Source organism: Pituophis catenifer, unplaced genomic scaffold (genome assembly GCF_029215685.1).
Source record: "Pituophis catenifer annectens isolate HBS135680 unplaced genomic scaffold, rPitCat1.0.hap2 SCAF_2, whole genome shotgun sequence".
NCBI lineage: Eukaryota > Metazoa > Chordata > Lepidosauria > Squamata > Colubridae > Pituophis > Pituophis catenifer.
The window spans coordinates 278,169,470-278,195,295 of NW_027256882.1; the positions used below are offsets into that span (position 1 = coordinate 278,169,470).

Below are 25,826 nucleotides of genomic sequence, written 5' to 3' on the forward strand. Positions count from 1 at the left end.
AGCCAAATGAAGAAAATACAGCAACTGAGAGGAGCACAGTCTTCTCATTGCTTTAAAGCATGGCTGGCTCAGGAATTCTGGGAGTTGAAGTCCACAAGTCATAAAGGGGCCATAGTTTTCCACCTCTGCTTTAAAGTCAGCCTTAAAATCCTTAGTAGAAGGAGGAAACTTCCCCTGATCCACCCTGACTCATTGCAGTGGGTGACTAGGATCTGGTTCAAAGGCTCTTAGTAGCCATTTCAAGATCTATGGAACAACAGAATATAGAACAGAACAGAACAGAACAGAACAGAACAGAACAGAACAGGATTTATTGTCACTTTGTACACTAATCGGCATACATTAAAATGAAATTATGTTGCATACAGCTCTCAAAGGGTCTCCACCTCTAATGTAAACATAAACATGATGAGATAAACAAACAAACAAACAAATACAAAATTATGCATGTACTCACATATATGACACGGAGAAACAACACAGTCTATTTTGGATGTATACATGTACATGGCAAGAGAAACGAATCTTGCGAGTTTACCAGATGGATGGCATAGGGAACAAAGCTGTTACAGAATCTGGAAGTCCTGCTAGAAATAGTTTGAAACCTCCTCCCAGAGGGGAGCAACAGTAACAGACTGTGAAGTGGGTGTGTGGGGTCTCTAACAATGCTGTGAGCTCTAAGTACATAGCGCTTATAAGCTGTACCCTGAATAACAGGAAGCAAGCTTCCTATAATCTTCTCGGTTGTCCTTACCACTCTCTGTATGGACTTTCTATCTGAGGCACTGCTACCACCAAACCAAACAGTGATGCAGTTTGTTAAAATGCTCTCAATCGTGCTTTTATGCCTTGTGGCTGTTACAGTGAACAATAAGTTAAACTATTCTCAACTTTGTTTTTATTTCATCACAGAACCTGGGGTTGGCTTGGGCATTGGTGCTTGTTGCCTCACCTTGGAGAACAGCCTTCCAGGTATATATATTCACAGCTTGGCTCCAGGATCTGTGGCTAAAATGGATGGAAGATTAAGGTTAGTCCTGAACTGTTTTCTTAAAGGTTTTTTTTTCCCCCCACTGCATCGTTCATTCGGTCATTCAATTTAGAGGTCACCCAGCTCCACAAGACTCTGGGTAGCTTATGACATGAAAAGCAGAGAACAGTAAAGCACCAGGAACAAAGGTTATACAGTATGCATCCAGAGGATACTACATTAGATAAAATTCTGCTGGCACCTGCATTGTTGTTTTCAGTGCAATGAACATGTCTGCAAGTGGGGCACTTGAACATACCTTAGACTTCCCCTCCCTGCCTCACCTGCGCAGCCATGGCATCAATGGCAGATACCAGAGCAACTGTTGTGGCCCACTGCCAGCCAGCGGAGCTGGCAGCAGAGTCGGACAGTGAGGAGGTTGCAGAGGAACATGGGCCAGTCCTGGGGGCTGGGAAAAGCGCGGACAAGGACTCTGCGTCAGAGGCAGAGAGGGAGCTAAACAGTAGTGAGGTAGAGGAACTGCTGGAGTCTGTTCCCAATGTGCGCATGCACAGAATTTCCAGAAGACAACAACTAAGAAAGCAGGGTTGACGTCGGTGTAATGCCACACCTTGGAGGTGATTGGCCCCTCCCATAGGAAACAAAAGAGGAGCGAATGGGGAGTGGGCTTTTGCAGGAAACCATTTGTTTGGTCAGTTGGTCGTTTCAAGAGTGGAAAGTTCTGTTCGTGACCCTAAGAGACTCTGTGCCAAGTTTTGCCTTACTCTGCATTCAAAAACTAGTTATCTGGCAGCTTTCCAAGCAAGATAAGGTTTGTGTTGATAAACATTCCTCTGAAAGACTGTTTGTGTAAGCCTTGCTGACTGTGAATGAAAGGAATTCACAGTCGTATAAATAAAAGGGGTTTTGCCGGGACCAAGACTCTGCTTGTGCTTTTTAAGGAAGCCTAGGTCAGAACAGCAATAGCCAGCAGGGCAAAACTTGTTCCCATTATTCTGAGTGAAAGCCCCTCTCCTTCCTGCTTCTGCTGTAATAGGGTCAATTGGTAGGGTATCTCTTCTTATGCCTAGGAGCACAACATGATCTTCTCCAAACCTATTTGCTGCCACTTCCTTTTTTTAAACTCTTATCTGGCAGGGTGTAGAGACTAAGGAAGATGCTCTGGAGGAGATATGCAAGAACCGTTACCTAAGCAAAAGGAGCTGAAACAGTTAAGTTCAGAACTATGAGATAGGGATGACCTAATGGTTAAGATGCTGGGCTAGTTGATTGGAAGGTCGGCTGTTTGAGACCCAAGCACCACATGACAGGGTGAATGCCCATTCTTGCTCCAGTACCTGCCCCACCTAGCAATTTGAAAACATGCAAAGGCAAGTAGATAGGTACCACTATGGTGGGAAAGTAACAGTGTTCCATCTTGGCGAATAGTCATGCTGGCCACATGACCACGGATACATCTTGGGACAGTGCTTGTTTCCTTGGCTAGGAAAAGGAGATAAATACTGCCCCCTAGAGTCAGACACGACTGGACAGGGAAAACCTTTACCTTAACTATGAGATATGGTTTGGAAGTATTTCAGGTAGATGCCTTCCTAATTATAAGAAGGAGATACAGCACAATTGTAATTGTACCTTCCCAGAGTTGATTTCCTCATCTGGTCTACCTGTGGGCTATCACAGTGGTAGGAAGGGTTTGCAGTGAGCACTTACCACTTAGACTTATATACCGCTTCATAGTGCTTTACAGCCCTCTCTAAGCAGTTTACAGAGTCAGCCTCTTGCCCCCAACAATCTGGGTCCTCCTTTTACCCACCTGGAAAGGATGGAAGGCTGAGTCAACCTTGAGCCTGGTGAGATTCGATCTGCCAAACTGCTGGCAGCCGGTGATCAGCGGAAGTAGCCTGCAGTATTGCACTCTAACCACTGCACCACCGCGGCTCAGTGAGATTCCTTTTATTTATTTATTTATTTTATTATTCAAATTTCTATACCGCCCTTCTCCTTGCGGACTCAGGGCGGTAAACAGCCAAAATAAAAACATCTATACATAACATTACAATTAAAAATAGAGTTAAAATAGTTAATAAATTTGGCCCGTGATTTAAAACTTGTCAATTTAAAATCAATATCAAAATTTTAAAACTAACCCTAAAATCAAGACAGACCGGCTAATTGAAAAAAGTAAGTTTTTAGGGCCCAACGAAAAGTCCGGAGGTCGAAGATCACTTGTATCTCTGGGGGTAGATTTTTCCATAGGGTAGGTGCCACCAAAGAGAAGGCTCTCCTCCTGGGGGTCGCCAGCCGGCATTGTCTGGCCGACGGCACCCTGAGGAGGCCCTCTCTGTGGGAGCGAACCGGCCGGTGGGAGGCTATTGGTGGCAGAAGGCGGTCCCGTAAGTACCCCGGCCCTAAGCCATGGAGCGCTTTAAAGGTGATCACCAACACCTTGAAGCGCACCCGGAAGTCCACCGGAAGCCAATGCAGCTCGCGCAGGAGAGAAGTCACATGGGAGCGCCCCGTGGCTCCCATAATCCCCTGCGCGGCTGCATTCTGCACCAGTTGGAGCCTCCGGGTGTACCCCAAGGGGAGCCCCATGTAGAGAGCATTACAATAGTCCAGACGAGAGGTGACGAGTGCTTGAGTGACTGTGCGTAGGGAGTCCCGGTCCAGAAAGGGGCGCAACTGGTGTATCAGGCGAACCTGACAAAAAGTCCCCCTGGCCATGGCCATCATATGCCCTTCTAAAGACAGCTGTGCATCCAGGAGGACACCCAAGTTGCGGGCCCTCTCCGTGGGGGCCAATGATTCGCCCCCAATAACCAGCGATGGCGTCAGCTGGCTATACCGGGACGCCGGTAGCCACAGCCACTCGGTCTTGGAAGGGTTGAGTCGAAGCCTGTTTCTCCCCATCCAGACCCGCACGGCCTCCAGGCACTGGGACATCACTTCCAAGGCATCATTGGGATGGTCTGGGGTGGAAATGTACAGCTGAGTATCATCAGCGTACTGATGGAACTCCACCCCAAAACCACGGATGATCTCACCCAGCGGCTTCACATAAATGTTGAACAGGAGGGACGAGAGGACCGACCCTTGTGGCACCCCACAAACAAGGCACTTTGGGGTCGACCGCTGCCCCCCTGACAACACAGATTGCGACCAGTCGGAGAGATAGGAGGAGAACCACCGCAAAACGGTGCCCCCACTCCCAGTCCCTCCAGCCGGCGCAACATGATACCATGGTCAATGGTATCAAAAGCCACTGAGAGGTCTAATAGGACCAGGATAGAGAAATAACCCCTATCCCGGGCTCTCCAGAGATCATCCACCAACACGACCAATGCCGTTTCCGTGCTGTACCCAGGTCTGAAGCCGGACTGGAGCGGATCCAAATAGACAGCTTCATCCAGGTACTGGGGAAGCTGTCGAGCTTTTTTATGCTCAAAAAAGCCACTGGAAATCCAGTTCATGTTTCTGAACCCTTAGAAAGTGCACTTCTTATAGTTTGTGGCAATCCAAGACACTGCGCGCTTGGCCATGACTGCGATCTAATAGTAGTTCTCGATTATCTCTAGATAGTTTGTTCTTTTTTCTGTAGGCTTTGTTTTCTGTCACGTTAAGACACAAGATGGCTACAACTTGTCACTGGAAGCCTAGTGGCATACACATTTAATTATTATTTCAGAGAGTTCTTGCTTAACAACGGTAATTGGGACTGGAAATTGGGACTGTTGGGGAGCAATACAATCATAAGTCAAACAAAAAAAATCATATGATTGCATCACTTAGTGACAGAAGTTCTGGCAGTGCTGGTTACCATCGTTAAGCGAGGACCGTGAGGACCTCACTTGACCATGAATTGTGACTTTCTGTCTGCTGCCCTGTTGCTTTGTCTTGTGGGAATCTGCAGGGCAAGTCTCAAATCACAGTCATGTAGATGCAAAGATGCTGCACCAGCTGTAATTATGAGGACCGGTTGTAACTTCCATTTGTTCAGCACTGCCATAAATTGGAATGGTCGCTGAATAAATGGTAATTAAATGAGGATTAGCTGTATTATTAACTTGAGAGGGACATTGGGAGCCACATCCAAAGTTTTATAGACTTCTTTCTGACCTTGGGCCACTGTTTCTATGCTCCTAAATTAAACACTTGTGCATTACAGCCCTACGGAATAAGTGGGTTACTTAACTGCTGAAGGATTTTAGACTAGATATGTATCACTTCAGGTCAGATTCATTAATTCAGGTCAGATTCAAGTCATTATTATCTACATAAAGGTTGAGAAATTAAATAGAGTTAAAAGAGAACCAAAGGAGAAAGGAAAATAAGGAAGAGCTGAACTAATTTGGAAGCAGGACAGTGGTGGGTTGCTACCCGTTCGGTCCGGATCTTGCGAACCAGTAGTAATGGCGGCGGGAGGCTCAGCCCACCCGCTCAGATGTCATCATGGATGCTCTGCACATGCGCAGAAGCTTCTGCACATGTGCAGAAGCACCGCGCGCACGCCCGTTGCGAACCGGTAGTAAAGGTAAGTGGAACCCACCCTGGGGTGGGTTCTACTTACCTTTACTATTGGTTCGCAATGGGACCGTGCAGATCACCCATGATGATGTTGTGGCAGGTATGCAGAACCTCCCACCAGTATTTCTACCGATTCTATAGAACCGGACCGGACCGGGAGCAACCCACCCCTGAAGCAGGAGCTGGTTGCTCTCTCAGACAGGTTCACATTGACAGAATCAAAACAAGATCTTAACAGCTCAGAACAGCCTATGAAGCAACTAGATCAATGTATTTCACAACTAGAAAAGTAATTTCACAGCTCCAATGAGTCCTAGTTAGTTATGCAATTTTTAGAGTTTCAACTCCGATTTTAAAGGATTTTGGCTTGTAGCTTAGCTGGCTGTTAGAAAAGCCCACCTAAGGGGGAATTCTGCTTCTGATTAGATCTTTAGAATTTGGTTGGTTTTGTTTTTTTTTTTGATTGAATTAGCAGAGATCACGAAATTAACTGGTTTGATTAGAGACAATGGACTAGATAGCTTTATAAGGGACTGGAAGCTGCTTATGGACTTTTTCTACAAGTTAAATACAATAACAGATAGTTATCAGAGGGATTTGAAAACTGTTGTAATGTTTGGCCTAACCTGTTGACTTTGTTTTTATTATATAGAGATTTTTATTATGATTAGATGTTGGGTCAATTTGATTATTAAATAAAGATCTGGATCATCTGGAACTTTGTTTATATAATATATTATTCTTGTTAAATAAAGATGAAAGCTTAAAACTATTTGTAGACCCGTTATGTAAGGGGAGGAGAATTTATCAGGTATTATTATTGTTGTTGTTTTATTTATTTATTTATTTTTATTTTATTTTAAGCATCCTGCTGGGGTGGATTTTTTTATATTTAATGTTAAACTTATTTGATATTTGGATCATTTTTTCCCATTTTTGTGCACAATTTTTTTCTTTGTTGTTGTTAATATTGAATCATGTTTTCCTGTTTTGCATTTTGGATTTATAGTTAGGTTGTAACTGTTTTCTGTCTGAACTTTTTGTGGTGAGATGTCTCCCTCTTTCCTACATCCTGTCTATGAAATGGCACCATTAAAGTTGATGTCTGTCTTTCCTTAGCCGTGGTGATCAGATCCTGGAAGCAGATTCGGTCAGTTTGCGTCATGCAGCGCTGAGTGAAGCTTACGCCATCTTGAGTGAATGTGGACCCGGCCCGGTTAGCCTTATTGTTAGCCGACATCCTAACCCAAAGGTATGAAACAGAATGGAAGATATTCAGTTTTTCTCTGCAGCATTTTCCCCCTGAGCCTTGCACAGTGGTTTTATATGTGAAAAGGTATATTAGAACAAAAAGACACGTATGCATCTTTAGCTGAATTCCTAACAATTCCAGTTCATGGGCTTGTTTCTCAGCAAAGTGCCTTATGACTCGAGTTTAAAAAAAAATAGCAGAGTGGATATTACAAATTAGTGCAGGATTGCCCAATTTGGGACACACCTGAATGGATCAACCCCCTTAACACTCTGCTAGCATGGCCAAAACCCACAGTGGCTGGGGTTGTCAATCAATCAATCAATCAATCAATCAATCAATCAATCAAACCTTTATTGTCAATGCACAGCATGTGTACAATGAAATTGAATGAGCCTCCCTTGGTGCAGCACACCCAAGAACACAGAATACATCTCAATAAATCAGTAAGTAAAAAGAAATCCCTAAACCCAATAGTAATACACTAATACATACGTACATACATACATACATACATACATACATATATTTATATTTATACATATACATACATATATATATACATACATATATATATATATACATATATATATACATACATATATATATATATATATATATATATATATATATATATATATATACACACACACACACACACACACACACACACACACACACACACTATTATATCCTGCTTAAAAAAATAAAGGGAACACAAGCAGAAGACATCCGAGATCTGAATGAATGAAATAGCCTTATTAAATACTTTGTTCTTTACATACAGTAGTTTATACACTGCTCAAACAACTAAAGGGAACACAAAACTACTGTAACAAACGAAGTATTTAATAAGGCTATTTCATTCATTCAGATCTTGGATGTCTTCTGCTTGTGTTTCCTTTATTTTTTTGAGCAGTGTATTACACCAGTATATACATGTTGCACGTTACTCTGGCACTGCAAGTCTATTATATTAGCCTGACTGTGGTGTTATGTTGCATTTAAAAGTCTGTCAGCCCATGGATTTTTTCAGCCTATTTGTTCGGCTGGCTATACTTCTATATCTCCTGCCCAATGGTAGGAGAATAAAGAAATGCTGTCCAGAGTGTGAATCATCCCTGAGGATTTTCCTCACTCTGCTGAGACAGCAGGACCTGGTGATTTCATCCAGTGGGGTTAGGGGGCAGCCCATGATTTTTTATGCTGGGCTCCTCACCCTCTGTAATGCCTTCCTGTCCAAGGCTGTTAAGCCAGCGTACCATACCGTGACACAATATGTGAGGGCGCTTTCTATCGTGGATTGGTAGAATGAAGTCATCAGCCATTGTTCCACCTGATTTTTCCGCAAGACTCTGAGGCAATGGAGGTTGATCATCGACATCCAAGACACCTAGAAAGCCTGGGTTAATATATTTTAATTTTTTCTCACAATCTAGAAATAAACACATTAGGCATTTTCAGGGCCTAAGCAGCCTGATCCAGTGGTGGGTTTCTACCGGTTCAACCCAGTTTGGGCAAACCGGTAGTGGCAACAGCGGGAGGCTCCGCCCACCCGCCCAGACATCATCACGGACGCTCTGTGCATGCGCAAAAGGTTCTGCGCATGCACGGAAGCGCCGCAAGCGAAGCAAGCACGCACACCCACTCACAGTTCCGAACCAGTAGCGAAGATAAATGGAACCCACTACTGGCCTGATCACTGTAAAATCTCAGAAAGTAACCACTTTACTGTTTTATACTTTTTAACATTTTTGCTCTTTGTTGTGTAAATTGTATACACCACTCATTTTATGATTTTTTCTGGTCCCCTAAGGTAGAAGAAGGTAACTTATATACTCTTTATATACCTCAGACTAAGACTTATACAGTCCATTTCTATCCTCTGTATTAATTATAAAAAAAAGCTTTTTCTGTAGTTGTATTTGCATATTTACATTCTTATACAAAAGCTGACTTACAAGGTTTCTGTGGATCAAAAGTTATATCTTCCACAGCTGGGTTCACACGAAACTCTAAAACATATGTACAGTATGAACCTATCATGGTTATTTGCTGATTTGCTGGCATTTATATTCATTTTATAGTCTGTCGTTTTCCAAAGATTCCAGAAAACATCTGTTGCTTGTTCAGGTTGAACAAAACTTGGATTAAAAAAAAATAAATCTGATTTAGTATTGTGTTAATTTAATTGTATAGCACCTAGTTTGCCCATTTATTCAGTACAGGGGAGGGAAGCCTCTCTCCACCCTCGTTCTATTTATATCAGGGGTCTCCAACTTTGGCAACTTTAAGATTTGTGGGCTTCAATTCACAGAATTCCTCAGCCAGCTTTGTTGTCTGAGTTGAAATCCACAAGTCTTAAAGTTACCAAGGTTGGAGACCCCTAATTTCTATGGCTCATTCTGTTCAAGGATTAGTATCCTTTGATGTTTTACAGTAGAAAATGAAGATACTTTTTTCTATAGAAGATCATAAGAAAAATAGATATTGTCCTGCACTTTTTAATATAAGCACATATTTAAAAAGAACAACTAAATACAAAGATCACACATTAATTGAGGGGTGCCTGGGCCTTTTTTCATACCTTTAAAGGAATTTTCAAAGGAAATTTATGTCAGGCTGATTTCCAAAGCACGTCCTGCTAATAAGTAAAGATTTGAATGTTTTTAATTTGCCCTATTTTTCATAGAGATTATTTTTTACTATTTTGCACTTTGTAGTTGTTCTAGTTTGTATATATAAAATTCTATCTCTTAGTTGTTCCTTTATTAAATTTGGCGTGTTGTTCTTACCCTCTTCTATTTCATTTTATAGACAATTTCATGGACACAAACTCCCTTTCTTTAAATATACATATTTTTATGGCTAATCTGCATTCCATCAGACAGAATTGTTTTTGTTCCCAAATTACCTGGTGTTCTTCTTTTTTAAGTATTTCCAAAACCAATGCCACAGAATATATTTGTCTTTCTTTGTTTTTTGAGTAAATGTGGCGCTGAAAGCTGATTTAAGCTACTAAGTTTGCTTTGGAATGAATACAGTTCCTTTCAGTTACAGGAGTGTGCCTTGAGTTTTGAGTTACACCAAAGTCAAACAAAAAGGACTGGTACTACATATACAACCCTTTCCTTTGCAGTTGCCACCTTTAAATCAAAATGCTACGGATGGTTTGTTGGAAGCTAAAGTATCCCACCTCCATTTTTTAAAAGTAGCTGGGCAAGGAAAAGGAAACTATTACAACAAATGTGATCTTTGCAGATAAATTCAATAAGAATTCCATAGATTTGTAAGGTATTTTAGGAATTCTCTCTACATGGGGCTCCCCTTGAGGAGCACTCGGAGGCTCCAACTGGTGCAGAGTGCGGCTGCGCAGGTGGTGACGGGAGTGACGTGGCGCTCCCATGTAACACCTCTCCTGCGCGAGCTGCACTGGCTCCCGGTGGTCTTCCAAGTGCGCTTCAAGGTTTTGGTTATCACCTTTAGAGTGCTCCATGGCTTAGGACCTGGTTATTTACTGGACCGCCTGCTACCACCAATATTCTCCCACCGACGAGTACGCTCCCATAGAGAGGGGCTCCTCCGGGTGCCGTCGGCCAAACAATGTCGACTGGCGGCCACCAGGGGGAGAGTCTTCTCTGTGGGGGTACCTACTATCTGAAACGAGCTCCCCCCGGAGCTACGGAGGATCCTGGATCTGCGTACCTTCCGTTGCGCGCTCAAGACTTTATTTCATCAAGCTGGCCTGACCTAAGTCTTTCCTCTTTTTAAATGGAAATTTTAAATTTGGTTTTAAATTATTGGGGTTTTAAATTTGTTCAGCCAAATTATTTAATTCGTTTTATTTTAAATTTTGTATTTATATGTTTTATTCTATGGCTGTTCACTGCCCTGAGTCCTTCGGGAGTAGGGCGGTATATAAATTCAATAAAATAAAATAAATAAAAATAAAATCCACTAACCCAGTGTTGGTGAACCTTTTCGGCACCAAGTGCAGCTGCCAGGTGCGCATGTGTGCGCTGAGAAGATCATCTTCCGGTTTCTGGAACATGCATGCACACCAGCCACGTGGTCTTCTGGTTTTTGGCACGTATGCACGTGCGAAGACCAGCCAGCCAGTGCACATGCACGTTCCGGAAACTGGAAGATCATCTTCCCGGTGTGCGCATGCACACTGGGTACCTGCTCTTCTAGTTTCTGGTGCTTCCACATGTGAAGATCAGCTGGCTGGTGCACTGGAACCCATAAGAGCAACGGGTGACAGCTGTTGTGCCCGGAGAGATGGCTCTGAGTGCCACTTCCGGCATGTGTGCTATAGATTCGCCATCACGGCACTAACCTAACTCTCTTCTTAGCGCAGAATCCAGGGGTGAAATGCTCCCGGTTCGGACCGGATCGCCCAATCCGGTAGCGATGAAGGTGGGTGGTTCGGAGAACTGGTAGCAAAAATCCCTGCCCCCCCCATGCCCAGCTGAGAAGCGCGATCATCAGAGGCTTTTTTTCTTTTAAATGCCTCTGACGATCCAAGCTGAGTTGCCTGATTGGCAGCTCAGCTTGGATCGTCAAGCTAAGTTTGACGATCCAAGCTGACGATCCAAGACGATGCCTGACGATCCAAGAAAAAAAGCCTCTGACGATCAGGCAACTCAGCTGGGATCGCCAGAGCCTTTTGAAAGCATTTTTTTACAACCTCTTCACTGAAGGAAAAATGGTTTTAAAAGTTAAAAAAAAAAATGGCCACACCCACCCAGTCACATTACCCCCCCAAGCTCACAGAACCAGTAGTAACAAATTTTAAATTTCACCACTGGCAGAATCCATTAGAAGATCTCTAAAAATGGAATTTTATATATACACACGAATTTCATTCTGACTTGGAGACAATTACCATCTAGGGAGAGAACCAACCAAGAACTAAAGTGAAATTTCCTGACAGAACAATTAATCAGTGGAATGACTTGCCTCCAGAAGTTGCGAATGCTCCAACACTGGAAGTGTTTAAGAAGAAATTGGACAACCATTTGTCTGAAATGATACAGCGTTTCCTGCCAGAGCAGGGGATTGGACTAGAAGATCTCCAAGGTCCCTTCCAACTGTGTTATTCTGTTACTTCCAGCAAAGGCGGGCATACTATAGTCTATATTCTATTGGCAGCTCATAGAGCCAGAAAATTCTCCTTGACGTATATATACCCTTTCCTTATAATTGTAACCTATTGGGTTAGGCTCTGCCTTCTGGAGAATTCAACATTAAATCCATTCTTTCTTCTCTTTGAAAACTTTCAGATATTAGAAGACTAGAGGAGTCTGCAAAGAAGCCAGGGTGGGGGTCCAAATGACAAAAGCAGTGTTGCACCATTGTGATGCAAGCTCCTCCTCTTTTGTATCTGCATTGTGATATCATATTCTGATACAACTATGCATCAGATTCTGCAATTCCCTCCTCAATAATTTTTTCTGTGGGTTGTACACCTCCAGATTCTTTAGCCATTCTTCACGATCTTTCCTTTTTGAAAAATACACAAATTCTACTACAGTTTTACAAAGTTCCACATTATGCAGATGTGCTTGCTTTTCTCTACTGGGAATTTACTTCCTCGCCTTCCTCCTCAAGGATCCAGGCCTACTAACTCCCTGGAGAAGATCCAGGGAGGGAGAGAGCAAGGGGCTGCAGGAGAAAGATCCATTAGCAGCCTCTGTTTTGATGGCAATCTTTGTGCATCTAGGAGACACATGCAAGAAAAGATATGTGATGGTTTTTGGGAGATGGTTGGGGGAGTGGCATGGAGTGATAGAATAGAATAACAGAGTTGGAAGGGACCTTGGTCTTCTAGTCCAAGACCTCCAAGGTCCTGTAGGAAGTTAGCATCTACCCCTTTCCTAGAAGAATGAAATATTTTGGGAAATATTAAAAAGGCAGAATATTATGTTCCCCTGGTTGAGAAATGGAGAAGCATGTTTTAAAGACAAAGCAGCTCCCACCTTCCTGCCCCCCACCTTTTGTTAATGGGCCAGAGGCAGAAACTCAATCTTTGTCAATGGACCTCATCTGCAAGACAATGGGACCCATCTATAGGACAGAAACTCACCACATGGCACCTGGGAAGATTACATCAGCCAGCAAGCTAGCTAAGATCCCCACCCCCTGGAAGTCTGACAACCAATCAGGATACTCTTTCTGGGCTCCAAGAAGTTCAAAGCCAGAAAGAGCATAAAACCCGGAGACTCGCTGTATCTGCCCTTTTCTGTTCAGGAACTCAAGCCATGTGATCCTGTCCACCATTAAACCATCTTTCCAAGCAGTCTCCATGTTTCCAGTGTCTTTTTCCCCACTTGGAGCTGAACCCAGAAGGATATTTCTTCCTACAGTCCCTTCTAACTTTGTTATTCTGTTTTGATATTTTGATGCTGGGGAGCCAAGGCAAAATAAAAGCATGCTATCCAGGAAAAGTTCAACCTATTACATTTAAATTTCTACATGTAAAAAGATGTGAATACTGTACTGCTAAAACGTGGACCTTTGCTGCACCCCCAGCTGTGCAAATTTAGAAAATGGCACAGGGATAAAAGAACTGGTACATACCACAGTTTGTACATCATTATTCAAATGGAGGCCGTAATTAAATCCAACCCTCAGAACATGTAGACAATAACAACAAACAAGGGCCATTGATTAATTTGATTATGTACCATCACGTTAGTGTCTAGCCTTAACAGAATGTCTTATAGAGGCATTCTTTATGTCTACTAGTGGTGCCGCCATCCCATTCTAATTGAAAAACAAAGGCCATACAATTAATAACATCAAAATGAGTAAATGGTTTACAGAACGAATTGTTCTCAGAGCTGCTACATGTTTGATGGCCAAGATGTTCTTTGGTGGGTTCATTTTTGTCTTCTAGTTCAGAGAGGGGCTTTTTTTGGCTCCCAATGCCACTCCATGCAGTGCTAGATTTCAAAATGTGATTAGTGGGAAGCTTTACTTCAAAATCACGAAAAGAAAAGAAAAAAGGGAAAAAAAAGAAAAAAAGAAAAGAAAAATCCATGTTACACAGCCTACATCAGCACTTTCAAGATTTCTATTTTCCATGTTAAAAGACTGTACATGAACTTTGAAGTAATACATTTTGTTATTTCCTGAATATACCTTTAGATCCTTTTTTTCCCCCCAATTTAATAATAGGTTTCTGAACAGGAGATGGATGAAGCCATAACACGAACCACCCATCGAGAAAACAGGGACGTCTCTTCTCCTCATTCCTCGGGTATGCATCTGTTTCTAAAATCGCATCAGATTTGACTCTTGATTTACAGTATAGATACATCTCTAGAAAGTTTGTTCTGCGCACTTTTTGTGCAAAAGAGTATCTTGTTTTTCAATTAATTGGACAAATAAGCAGAAATATCTGCTGGGGGAGCAAAAAAAAAAAAAATAGAGATGGCAGCCATAGCTATGCAATCATAGAATCATAAGGCTGGAACGGACCTTGGAGGTCACCATCTCAGACAAATGGCTGCCCAATCTTTTTTTGAAGACTTCCAGCAATGAAGTCTTCAACAACTCTAGGAGGCAAATCGTTCCACTGAAGCTATTTCTTTACTTCCCCCCCCTTTCTCTCCCTCCCTCCCTCTCTTTCTCTTTCTTTCTCTCTCTCTCTCTCACACACACACACACACACACACACAGCGAAAAAGAAAATTTTCAGGGATCAGTTGTAACTGTAACTGCAGCTTCTGGATCTCTTAAATTCTACCTTAGCACAGGGCTGTCTTAACGCATGGGCCTGATGGGCACTTACCTATGAGCCCCAAGAGCATAGGGGCCCCATATTAACCCTTCAATGCACCTTGTATCATATAAATACAGCAACATATTTATTTGTTGGAAGTGCCAATAAAATAAATATATGTTTTATTTTATCAACCATTTACATTTTTATTCCTGTGAGTAGTTGTAGGGGCCCCAGTACACTGCTTTGCCGGGGCCCATAATGCTGTTAAGACGGTCCTGCCTTAGCACAACAGCTTGTAAAATTGGCTCTTATTTACTCTTAATTCTCTAAAACAACAGGAGGTTGTTTTAAAAACCTAGCGACCACCTTTTCCATATGTTATTATATTATAAACAGCTTCATCTTTGCTGAAAAGGTGAACTAATTTATTAGTCCACAAATGTTTAGTGCCAACTTTTTTCATCAAAAAATAGAAAGCAATTCGCATATCAGTATTCAGCAAAGAATGATGAACTAGTTAGGGGATATATAACTTTGTCCAGGCTGAGAGCAGAGTTGCCCTTTAACTGATGAGGAAGTGAATAGGGACAAAACTAAATCTGATTTAACTGACATTACATATGGCTACAAATTCTGGAAGGCTTCTTTATAACATAATTTCCACCCCTACTTTTTCTTTATTGCTCTGCTTGTCAATTCCGAGGTTTGCAGATCTTTTATTTCTCTTGCATATATTTGAATTTCTCTTTGATTGATAGGGATAACAAAATAAAAAAATAAATAAATCCAGTTAACACGATAATTCCACGTGGATTCCAGTAGCTTCCCCTTTTTAGTCACATTAAAAATGAAAAATTGTCACATGAAGATGAACGACTGATGATGGAGGCTGCATGTAACCCTGACATTTTAGATTGAGCATCCATGAATTAAGGCAATACTCCTATTTGTTAATATGAAGATCCTGTCACGGTGGATCAAAGTCTCCTAAAATTAGATCGGCTCAATATGACTCATGGTGGATTCTCCTTCTCCTTCTCCTTCTCCTTCCCCTTCCCCTTCCCCTTCCCCTTCCCCTTCCCCTTCCCCTTCTCTTCCTCCTCCTCCTCCTTCTGCTTCTCCTTCCCCTTCCCCTTCCCCTTCTCCTCCTCCTCCTTCTGCTTCTGCTTCTCCTCCTCTTCCTCCTTCTCCTCCTCCTGCAAAAAGGAATTTTCCTCCAAACTTAACAGAAAGCATATTCGTTTCTTTTTATGCTGCATTTTTATGACACTTTTTATGCTGCACAATTGAGAGGCCTGCTCAGTTTGGACTCATCAAAGAGCAGTTCGCTGGTACAGCAACAGAGCTGGCTGGCTGACAGTAGCTGGAGTACTCCAGCTTTTCATGGCCAATATTGTCTCTTTCTGTTCTTACTGCCAAGAGGGGAAAGATGTGGTCAGTGCAGCAATAGGAAACGGAGAAAAGGAATGTCTCATCTGTCTCTTTAGCTCTGGCTTCCCTTTGTTCTGCGCTGTTGGCTCTGTTGACGGTGGCTGTCCTGGAGGAGAAAACTTTCTTGGCTAGCCAGCATCATCAGACTCTTTGGAAGAACTGATCCAACACTGAAATACTCTCGGGTAGAGTTAGAATTCAAAGGGGCCTAGTTTTCCTTTGGGTTCGAACAGCCCCAAAACTCACGCTGTGCTAGCTGTGATCTGTGTGCTATTCTCTGCAAGTCAAATGTCAGCTGAAGAAGCTTCTTGGATGAGAAGCTAAACGTCTTCAAAGAAAAACCAGAAAGTCCAGTTGCCTCTTGAAAAAAAAGAACACCTTTGAGTCTCTGCAAGTCAACGAGCGATGTGAATTGTTTCATTTTTTATTCATTATTTAATTTATTTATTTGTCAAACACGTATAAGATAACAGATATAAGTATAAACATGATTATGAACACAGGATAAGGATACGAATAAATGGGGACAGTAGGACAGGGACGGTAGGTACGTTGGTGTGCTTATGCACGCCCCTTACAGACCTCTTAGGAATGGGGTGAGGTCAACAGTAGACAGTCTAAGGTTAAAGTTGTGGGGTTTTGGGGATGTAACCACAGAGTCAGGTAGTGCATTTCAGGCATTGACCACTGTTGCTGAAGTCATATTTTCTGCAATTGAGTTTGGAGTGGTTTACCTTAAATTTGTATCTATTGTGTGCTCGTGTATTGCTGCGGTTGAAGCTGAGGTAGTCATTGACAGGTAGGACGTTGTAGCAGATAATTTTGTGTACTACGCTTAGGTCAGACCGAAGGCAGGGTAATTCTAAATTGTCTAATCCCAAAATTTCAAGCCTGGTGGCATAAGATATTCTTTTGTGAGCAGAGGAGTGGAGGACTCTTCTAGTGAAATACCTCTGGACTCACTCAATTGTATTAATGTCTGATATACAATGCAGGTTCCAGGCAGATGAGCTGTATTCGAGAATTGGTCTAGCAAAGGTTTTGTATGCCCTAGTTTTCAGTACAATATTACCAGAGAAGAAGCTTCTCAAGATTACGCTAACAACTCTTAATTGTGCGGTCATTTCTAGAAAGACAATAAGAAGCCAGCCTTCCCTCCCGAGTAAAGTCAAATGCGGAAAGCCTGTAGACGTGTTACTTCACAAGCTAACGTTTTTTTCTGTCGAACCCAATTGTTTTTTAACAGGAAACCTGCCAAAAAGTCCATCTCCAAGCGTGAAGTCTAAACAGACAGACGCCTCCTCACCCTTGAGCTGGACAATGAAGCGTTTCTTGGAGCCAGCGAGTCGGGTAAAACCTATTGAGATTCCACCACAAAACTTTAAAGCAGGGGGAGTTTCTGTGGCTTAGAAAAAGTTGGGACTTCCTTGCATACACACACACATAACATCCATGGGTGTCCTTCAAGGCAAAGAAGGTCCGGTAATTCTTCTGTTTCTTGTCTTGTAGCTAAGAGTAGGGAGGGGAGAAGCAGGGGAACAGATATGGGGGAGGGTGGCTTTTCTCATTGGTTGTATTGTCCCACCAGGGATTTCTTTTGTCAAAAGACTGTTGCAGAGGTTATGCTCTCACAAGAGAAAAGTACACATAGGAACACAACACCTGCCAGGAAGTTCCCATGCATGACAGAACCGAGTCCCTCTTCCTATTCGTAGCTTCAATACATCAAATAGTAAAGTCCCTGAAGGTCATCTTGTCTGTCTTAAAAGTTTCTGGGCACGTTCCAGCAAATGCACAAGGTCCTTTTCTGCAAAATGTATCAGGGTCAGAAACAGAGATTGTAGAGCCTGCGTTTTCATTCTTGCTCTCTGCCCTCATTTTTTTTTTTTTTTTAAAGCCTTCATGTGTTCAGGGAGAAGGCTGACAAAGCGTTGAATTCAGTTGAGAAGCCAGACTTTTCCACATTAAGGAGCAATCGTTCTTCATTTTGGTTTCCAGTCTTTTCTTTGTTTCATGCTGCTAATTAGAGCGAGTCTCCTTTTTCCTGGGACAATTAGCCCATGTCCAGGACTAAAAAAAAAAAATATTTTTTATCCTAGCAGCATTCAGTAGTATGTTAAAGACAATTGAAAAATTTGGAAAACAAATCAAATGGTAGTAAAAAAGAGTGGCGGAATCTTAAATCGGTGTTTCTGAATCTTGGTAAACTTTTAAGATGTGTGAGTGTCAATTCCCCAGCCAGCATGGAATGAACTACAGAGCCAGAGGAATTCTGGGAGCTGTAGTTCATGCATCTTAAAGTTGCCAAGGTTGAGAAATACTGATCTAAAGCAGGGGTTTCAAACTGGATTTCTTCGAGGGCCGGATCAGCATTCTAGTTCTCCGCGGGGCAGTGGGGGGGGGAGCAGGGGGGATGGATGCCTCCTGCAGCACCCTGCTGGCCAAAATGGGGCGGGACTCATTTTCGCCCTCCATGGCCTCCTGCAGCATTCTGCTGGCTGAGAATGGGCTGAGTGGCCCATTTATGGCCCATTTTCCGGCCTGTTTTTGAGCCAGAGTTCGGCCCGTTTTCTGCCCATTTTTGCCCCATTTTTCAGCCCGTTTTTGGCCGGCAGAGTGCTGTAGGAGGCCATGGAGGGTGAAAACGAGGTATGGGGGCCTGCATGTGGCCCGTTTCAGCCAGTGGGCCATCCTTGGATGTTTCCAACCACCCCGCAGGCCGGATCTGGCCCACTTGCCTTGAGTTTGACACCCCTGATCTAAAGGAACGAAACATTTGAGAAAGAAAAACAACAGGAAAGAGAGCAGAACTTTTAGCATGGATGATCTTCTGTCTTGGGCAGGAATCTTCAAACTCCCGGGCTGCATCTCACTACTGGGCTAAGGCCTGTTCAGAGCCAGCCATGCAAGTTAGCTCCACTTATGCAAGCAGCAGGCACATGTGCACACATGCAAAGCTCCACTCTCGTGTAAATGGAGCTGTGAATACCCTGCCACTCACACAAAACCATCCCCTCTTTCCCTCCTCCCCCCTGCTGAGCTGCCAAGCCAGAAAGTTTGGGGTCCGTTGGTCTTGGGGACTGATGATTGCTGCCACATCCCATTTTCTTTTTCTGTATTTATTTCAGCAGAGTTCCCTCAATTCTGAAACCGAGCTTTCCCAATACTTCTTACAAGATGGGGCGAGCCAATTGTCTCTCTCAGAGACTACTGTGACTGGATCCAGTGATGAAGAGCAGTTTCGACCCAAGAGTAGGAGCAGTTCCCTAGAAGAGAGTTTTCTTTCTTCTGGCATTCCAGGTAGGCTGCAGGAAGCATGGTGATACTTCCAAGTTTATTGTCCTTCTCTATTGCATAGAATGCAATAATATATCACTCTATAGAAGAGGTGGGGAACGATGGCCCCCTTTATGACTTGTGGACTTCAACTCCCAGAATTCCTGAGCCAGCCATGCTGGTTCAGGAATCCTGGGAGTTGAAGTCCACAAATCATAAAAGGGACCATCGTTCCCCCATCCCTGCTCTGTAGCTTCCTAGCCTTAATCTGCCCAGTAACTAGAATTTGCTGAGTGGATTGCAGAATTATTTGCAAGATTTAAAAAAAAAAAAAAAAACCGGCAGCAGCGTGAAGAATATGTGAAAATGCATGCAAATAAAAATGAATAAAAACTATTTTATATAGAGAAACAGAACAAGAGAGGGTGGAGGTTAGAGACAGTTTGGTGTATTGGTTAAGGCAGAGGTCTCCAACTTTGGCAACTTTAAGACTTGTGGACTTCAACTCCAAGAATTCCTCAGCCAGCTTTGCTGGCTGAGGAATTCTGGGAGTTGAAATCCACAAGTCTTAAAGTTGCCAAGGTTGGAGACCCCTGGGTTAAGGCACTAGGCTAAAAACCAGGAGACTTATGAATTCTAGTCCTGCCTTAAGCACAAAGCCAGCTGGGTGACCTAGGGCCAGTCCCTTTCTCTCTACTCTAGGAAGAAGGCAAGGACGAATCACCTCCAAAAAAGAAAACTAAAGAAATGTCAACACCTACTTGAAGGCAGGTACTCACAAAGCGGTGCATAAAATCAAAATAATGTCATACAAATTATAATGTGTTTTACCCTAGTCCCCAAGAATACCTACCTGAGAAGGTAGATGGAACTGTCTCCTTAAATAGAACCATACAATTGAATGGGGTTCCCTGTTTTGAGGCCTTGAGTACAGTTAAAGGTAAAGGTTCCCCTTGCACATATGTGCTAGTCATTCCCGACTCTAGGGGGCAGTGCTCATCTCCGTTTCAAAGCCGAAGAGCCAGCGCTGTCCGAACATGTCTCCGTGGTCATGTGGCCGGCATGACTAAACACCAAAGGCTCACAGAACACTGTTACCTTCCCACCAAAGGTGGTCCCTATTTTTCTACTTGCATTTTTTACGTGCTTTCGAACTGCTAGGTTGGCAGAAGCTGGGACAAGTAACCGGAGCTCACCCTGTTACGTGGCACTAGGGATTCGAACCGCTGTACTGCCGACCTTTCGATCGACAAGCTCAGCATCTTAGCCACTGAGCTACCACGTCCCTTTGAGTACAATTACTACTGCTAAAAAGATGCCTTCCCCTCTGGTTTCCCTTTTTCTTTTTTTCTTTTTACAAAGTCATTTTTATTGCTGTTTAGGAGAGAATAGTAAGAACAGAGAGGTATATATGGAAAATAGCAATAGGTCAGGTCATTACGTTGTAGGATAATATTGCCAAATTATATATCATGTGTTTATTCTTAGCTACCAAAGAATCCAGTCTGTGCAGTTCACCGGCTACTGGCAATAGCTCGCCCGGTCCTCTCAGCAAGCCAAGGGAGACAGCTGCTCGGCACGTTAGTTTCAGCGACAGCCCCAAAGGGGCCCCGTCTGCTTTCCAACGGCAGAGAAGGATTGCTTTTTATGATGGAGACGTGAGTGATGAGGATGACTTTGCCAAACAAGATGGAGACTCATTCCAAAGAGGGTCGAGGTCGAAAGGTCAAAGGAAAGGAAATAATGACTGTTATATTTCCCCTGCGGCTCCTTCTGCGCAAAATGGAGATACCAGCCAAGAGAGGGAATCTGCGACAAATACCTGCAGTGACTTAGCTGCTACCAGCTCTAGGAATCTGACAGAGAGCATTGGGGAGCATGCATCAGACACCCCTTTTCTTCCAGCTAAAGAACTTCATCATCTTCCAGAACTTCATCCAGGCTACTTGAATGTGAAGGACTTTCGGGAAGAACTGCTAGAAACTAAGAGGTCTCCTAAATTGGAACATAAAGCAGTCACCCGAGTAAAAAGCCTGATGAGTATTGAATACCACGGAATCCCAAGGCCCAAGAACGAGGAGCATGGTGCCTGCAGCAGAGGCAGTGGGAAGGCCCTTCCATCCATCCAGAAGAATGAAGCTCAGGAGATTCCCCTGGAGCAGAGCCATGTGGAATCCATTACTTTATCTCGGAATGAAAACGAGTCCTTTGGCCTGGATCTCGAAATTCATGCCAACCCTTTGCGCATCGTCATAACAGGCTTGCAACCAGGTGGAGCAGCTGAAAGGGTAAAAAATAAATGTCTTTCTCTTTATGATCCCTAATAGAATTTCAGTTCAGAGGGAAGTTGAGATCATGCAACAAATGGACATAGTAACCTCAGGAGAAATGTGAATTTTGTGAGTCTTGCGTCATGTCTCTACTATTTGTTGTTGTTAGTTGCAAAGTTATGTCCGACCCATCACGACCCCATGGACAGCTTTCCTCCAGGCCTTCCAGTGAGTCCTTCCTTCTCATTCGGTGGCCAAAGTATTTGAGTTTCATCTTCAGGATCTGGCCTTTTAAAGAGCAATCAGGGTTGAGCTCCTCTAGGACTGACCGGTTTGATCCACTTGGCAGTCCAAGGCATTCGCAGGAGTCTTCTCCAGCATCATAGTTCAAAGGCCTCAATTCTTTGGCGCTCAGTCTTTCTTATGGTCCAACTTTCACAGCCATACATTGCAACTGGGAAAACCATAGCCTTGACTACGCGCACTTTTGTTGGCAGGGTGAGGTCTCTGCTTTTTAGTACCCTGTTTCCCCCAAAATAAGACATCCCCTGATAATAAGCCCAATCTGGCTTTTGAGCGCATGGCAATAAGGCCAAGCACTTATTTCAGGGTTCAAAAAAATATAAGACAGGGTCTTATTTTCGGGGAAACACGGCATGCTGTCTAGATTTGCCATAACTTTCCTCCCCAGGAGCAAGCATCTTTTAATTTCTTGGCTGCAGTCCCCATGTATAGTGATCTTGGAGCCCAGGAAAATATCTCTACTATAACCCTTGTCAAATAGGCACTTAATGAATTGATTGAGAATGAATTGATCCTTCCCCTTCCTACCATCTTAAAATTCTCAGGGCAAGGAGATCATACTGTTGTGAAAGGAACCATATTGTTCATTTCATTAGTAAATATTGCTCACTTTACAAAAACTTAACTCGTTTAGAAACAGAACGTATTACGTTTTAAAAGGTATGCAGCTTGTTGAACAACTATACTGCCACTCGGGGATTTTCAGATTATTTCAAAATGAGCATCTTTTGGGAAGCCAAGTTTAATTTGTCAAGTCAAAATATTTCTATTAGTGACAGCATAGATGATGTTGAAGTATCTGTGATGGCTTCAGAAAGGAATTTCTGCAATGGGAACAAATAGGAAAATCCCGTTTCTTTATCTGAGCTCCTTTGGCTGTAATCTGATTCAGCAAGGCAGTTACTATTATTTGGATTATATTACAGTATATATACAGTATTTGGATTATGGTACAGTACAGTGCTTAAATATTACACTGCATAAAATCCAACAACTATGTTTGGGTGTAAAGGCCATTCACTTGTTTGCATTATAAGAATGAGTTTTACTCCATGGGTAAAATGTGAGACATTAGTGAATGTTTGAGAAGACCTGACAAAATGTTGCAGAGAATGATCTGTATATCCTCGGCCTCCTCAGATGGGGTTGTTTTGTTCGCCGCAGTGGTGCTTCGGGAGGGCAGGCGGATGTCTGCAGCTGACAAGTATAATGAATATGTCCGCCTACCCTCCCGAAGCACCTCCACCGCCGTTTGCTTTCATTTTGCGGTGGGAAAAGGAAGAAAGCGAATGGCGGTCCCACGGCAGTGCTCCAGGAAGGCAGGCGGATGTCTGTAGCCAGGCAGGGAGGGAGGGTGGTGAGAGCGGCAGCCCCTTCCAAGTGCAGTGCACGGAGGCAGCAGGCAAAGTGTCCCCAGCGCGCCTTTTGAGCGGGCAACCGGGTGGATGGGCGTGGACCACCAGGGATGATTGCTACCGGTTCGGTGAACCGATACCAATCATCACTACCGTTCGCCCAAACCAGTCCGAACCATTAGGATTTCACCCCTGCTCCTCTTGATTTTGCCTTCTTAGACTTTTGCCAGGTTAAGGAGTCAGTGGTTCCTCTGGTTCAGAGAATGACAAAAACGCTCTGTGCTCTTGCCGGAAGGACCCTGAATATAGAATCCATTCCCTTTTCCTGGTGAAGGAATTGAGCTTCACCTTCATGTTATTCCACATCCTAAAATTGTGAGACTCTGACAGTACTGTTTTAATAAATGCATTCTCAACAGGCATCCATGGGAAGGCTGTTTCCAAGAGATGAGATCCTTTCTATCAATGCTATCCCCATCTATGGATTCTCTTATGAAGAAGCTTGTCAATATGTAAGAAGCCTTCCCACATCCATTACCCTGGATATCCAGAAAGCCGTTTTGCGTAAGATTTTCTCTCTTTTTTTTTCCTGTTCTATGATCAATGGGCAGATGTATGTGGATGAAAATAGCACTTCCTTTTGCAGACAGTAAAATCTAGATGCAACCAAAATGCATTCTCACTGCTAGGATAATTAATATCCTTAAATTCTGGGAGAGATTTGCTATATTTGAAATATGTGTATCCTACTTTTTTTTCTTAGAAATAATTGAAAACAAAGAGGAGGATTCAATATATACAAAGAAAATATTTACTGAAAAATTGAAATCTACCAAATATTAAAATCCACTAAAAAAACCAGAAAAATAAAAGTCTCCCAACTGAGAAAATTTGGGCTAAAGAGTCTCAGATGAAAAAGTAGTAGGAAATAGTTTCTGAGGTGGTTTGTGTATGGATTTTAAGATGCTTCAGGAGAGGAAGGATTCATAACGAAACCTTGCTTACCTGTCTTACTGGTTGAATATTCAGGTGGCCCTCAACTTATGACCACATTTGGATCAGAATTTATGTTGCTACGTAAGACGGTTTATTAAGTGAATCACACAATTGTTAAGCAAATCCAATTTCCCCCATTGACCTAACTTGTCAGAAGCTAGCTGGGAAGATCAAAAATGACAATCCCAGGACCACAGGATGGTGCAACTGAATAAATGCCAGTTGCCAAGCACCCAAACGTTTATCATATGACGGTGGGGATGCTGCAACATCACAAGTGTGATGTAAGACACTTTTTTTTAGTGCCATTGTAACTTTGAGCAGCTAAGCGAATGGTTATAAATCAAGGACTACCCACACGTAGGTCAGAACATGAAAGTTTTAAAGGTCCTGAAAGAGGCAGTACCAGGCACGAATTACCACATGAGGTGGGCATGCAAAAAAGCAAAAGAATGTTAGCGACGGATTCAGATGTGGTTAGAAAAAATGGTTTTATTTTTATTTTTTATTTTATTTTGAATTTGTATACCGCCCTTCTCCCTGAGGACTCAGGGCGGTGAACAGCCAAGTAAAAACATCAAGTACAAATATTAAAATACAGTTAAAATATACATATATAAATTTGGCCCCATTAATTAAAAACAATAAACAAAACACTTAAAAACACTTAAAAAAATTAGGCCAGCCCGGCTTGCTGGAAAAGGAAGGTTTTAAGGGCACGGCGGAAGGCACCGAGGTCTTGGATTCTCCTTATCTCTGGAGGCAATTGATTCCAGAGGGTAGGTGCCCCCACAGAGAAGGCCCTCCCCCTGGGGGTCACCAGCCTGCACTGTTTGGCTGATGGCACCCCGAGGAGGCCCTCTCTGTGGGAGCGCACGGGTCGATGGGAGATTGTCGGTGGCAGCAGGCGGTCTCGAAGATAGCTAGGCCCTATGCCATGGAGCGCTTTAAAGGTGATAACCAACACCTTGAAGCGCACCCGGAAGACCACTGGGAGCCAGTGCAGCTCGCGCAGGAGCGGTGTTACATGGGAGCGCCAGGCTGCTCCCGTCACTACCCGCGCTGCTGCATTCTGGACCAGTTGGAGCCTCCGGGTGCTCCTCAAGGGGAGCCCCATGTAGAGAGCGTTGCAGTAGTCAAGGCGAGAGGTGACGAGGGCATGAGTGACTGTGCACAGGGAATCCCGATCAAGAAAGGGCCGCAACTGGCGGATCAGGCGAACCTGACAAAAGGTCCCCCTGGTTACAGCTGTCAGATGTTCCTCCAAGGACAGCTGCCTATCCAGGAGGACTCCCAGATTGCGAGCCCTCTCTGTGGGGGCCAACGACTCGCCCCCAATAGTCAGTGATGGAGTCAACTGACTATATCGGGATGCCGGGAGCCACAGCCACTCAGTCTTGGAAGGGTTGAGCCTGAGCCTGTTCCTCCCCATCCAGATCCGCACAGCCTCCAGGCACTGGGACATCACTTCAAGGGCATCGTTGGGGTGGCCTGGGGTGGAGATGTACAGCTGGGTGTCATCAGCGTACTGGTGGTATCTCACCCCAAAGCCACGGATGATCTCGCCCAGCGGCTTCACATAAATGTTGAATAGGAGGGGCGAGAGGACCGACCCCTGAGGCACTCCACATATAAGAGGCCTTGAGGTCGACCTCTGCCTACCTGCCAACACGAACTGCGACCGGTCGGAGAGAAA

General features: G+C 43.5%; 1 protein-coding gene across 1 annotated transcript in view; it reads left to right on the plus strand.

Annotated features, from left to right (window-relative positions):
- PDZD2 (PDZ domain containing 2) overlaps positions 1-25,826 on the plus strand; it is a 238,000-nt gene that overhangs the window by 189,673 nt on the left and 22,501 nt on the right. The window contains exons 12-18 of the mRNA XM_070935965.1: positions 913-1,030; positions 6,635-6,767; positions 13,950-14,031; positions 17,177-17,280; positions 19,059-19,230; positions 20,695-21,494; positions 23,554-23,698. Coding sequence (XP_070792066.1) covers positions 913-1,030; positions 6,635-6,767; positions 13,950-14,031; positions 17,177-17,280; positions 19,059-19,230; positions 20,695-21,494; positions 23,554-23,698 — 1,554 coding nt within the window. The remainder of the gene's footprint in view (positions 1-912; positions 1,031-6,634; positions 6,768-13,949; positions 14,032-17,176; positions 17,281-19,058; positions 19,231-20,694; positions 21,495-23,553; positions 23,699-25,826) is intronic.